The sequence below is a fragment of the Panthera uncia genome (assembly GCF_023721935.1).
Source record: "Panthera uncia isolate 11264 chromosome B2 unlocalized genomic scaffold, Puncia_PCG_1.0 HiC_scaffold_24, whole genome shotgun sequence".
NCBI classification, from domain to species: Eukaryota; Metazoa; Chordata; class Mammalia; order Carnivora; family Felidae; genus Panthera; species Panthera uncia.
In genome coordinates, this window is record NW_026057580.1 from 40836328 (window position 1) to 40837636 (window position 1309).

Below are 1309 nucleotides of genomic sequence, written 5' to 3' on the forward strand. Positions count from 1 at the left end.
CGACCCCGCCCCCGCGCCGCGCTCTCCTGCCGCCTGGCCGCTAAGCCTGTCGCCGCCCCCGCCCCCCTCCCCCACGCCCGCGAGCGGCGAGCGCCGGCTCGGCCCGCGCCGCGCGCCGCGCGCCGCCGTACCTGAGCCGCCTGCTGACAGGGTCCATCTTCCAGGAACCGGGCGATGAGGAAGTAGAGCTCTGCGCGGGAGAGGGGAACGGGGAGACACACAGGCTTAGCGGCCGGGCGGCGGGGGGCGGGGGACCGCGGGCGGAATCGCCCGGTGCCAGCGGCCCCAGCAGCCCCCCGACTTACCCGATCGCAGCTCCGAGAGGCCTTTCCTCTCACAAGACATGTTTATGGGTCACTTCAGGGCCGCCGGCGGGACACCCCGCCGCCGAGGGGAAGCGGGGATGGTGCCGCCGCCTGCCCTATAGCTGTCAGTGTGTGTTCACGAGCCCAGCCTCGGCTCCACCATTCAAGCAACGGCGGCGGAGGCGGAGGAGGAGGAGGAGGAAACAACAACTCTCAGGCAGCGGCTACGGCCGCCGCCGCCTCCGCCGCGGATCCCTCCGCCGCAGAAAGGAGTCCGCCGCCTTCGCGGCCCGGGCTTGGCCCGGTCCTCGGCCCGCGCCCCCGCCCCCCGGCGCAAAAAAGAGTGCCTCCGGCCCCGCGCCCAGCGCCCCCGCGCCCAGTGTGACGAGACCCCTGCCCTTTCCTCCCCGGCCAAAGGTGCGATTTATTTATTTATTTCCAGTCGGAGAAGATGTCGGAGTCGGAGCCGCCGGTTGGCTGAAAGGCGCTTTCTCTGTGGAGGCCGACCGCGGGAGGGAGGGGGCCGGGGACGGCTCCGCGGAGGGATCTGACGCACACGAAGCCGCAGCACAGGCTCTATTCAGTGGCGCTGGCTGGGGCTGAGATGGAAGTTAGTTTCTATGTAGCAGAAATGGGAAACAAATGAAGCAAAACTGCCCAAAGAGGGGAAATGCCCCGAGGATGGGTCTCACTCTCACGCGCGCACACAGACACACACGCAGAGAGCCCTCTCGCGCTGGGCAAACTCGGGATCGCGCTCCCCGGCCCGAGTTGAATGATAGTGTTTGGTTTCTGTCTCTTGCCATGTGCATGTGTATAAATGCTGCGGATTGGCATCTGTGTAAGTCTTGTCCTGCGTTATTTCTGCAGCCTATGCAAAGTGTTGTGTAATTTATTGGAGTGCTGTATATTGCAATAGAGGTTCGGCTTTTTTTGTTAAGCACTTGGCGTTTGCAAGCCCGTTATTTGCCGAAGCCACCTCTGCGTATATCTTTTATTATTGC

At 64.6% G+C, this 1309-nt stretch overlaps 1 protein-coding gene across 1 annotated transcript in view; it reads right to left on the reverse strand.

Moving 5' to 3' along the window:
* PHIP (pleckstrin homology domain interacting protein) overlaps positions 1-549 on the reverse strand; it is a 138391-nt gene extending 137842 nt beyond the window's left edge. The window contains exons 1-2 of the mRNA XM_049653914.1: positions 306-549; positions 110-190 (exon numbers count right to left, since the gene is read on the reverse strand). Of these exons, the coding sequence (XP_049509871.1) occupies positions 110-190; positions 306-345 (121 nt within the window). The 5' untranslated portion in view covers positions 346-549. The remainder of the gene's footprint in view (positions 1-109; positions 191-305) is intronic.
* Positions 550-1309: the final 760 nt, after the last annotated feature.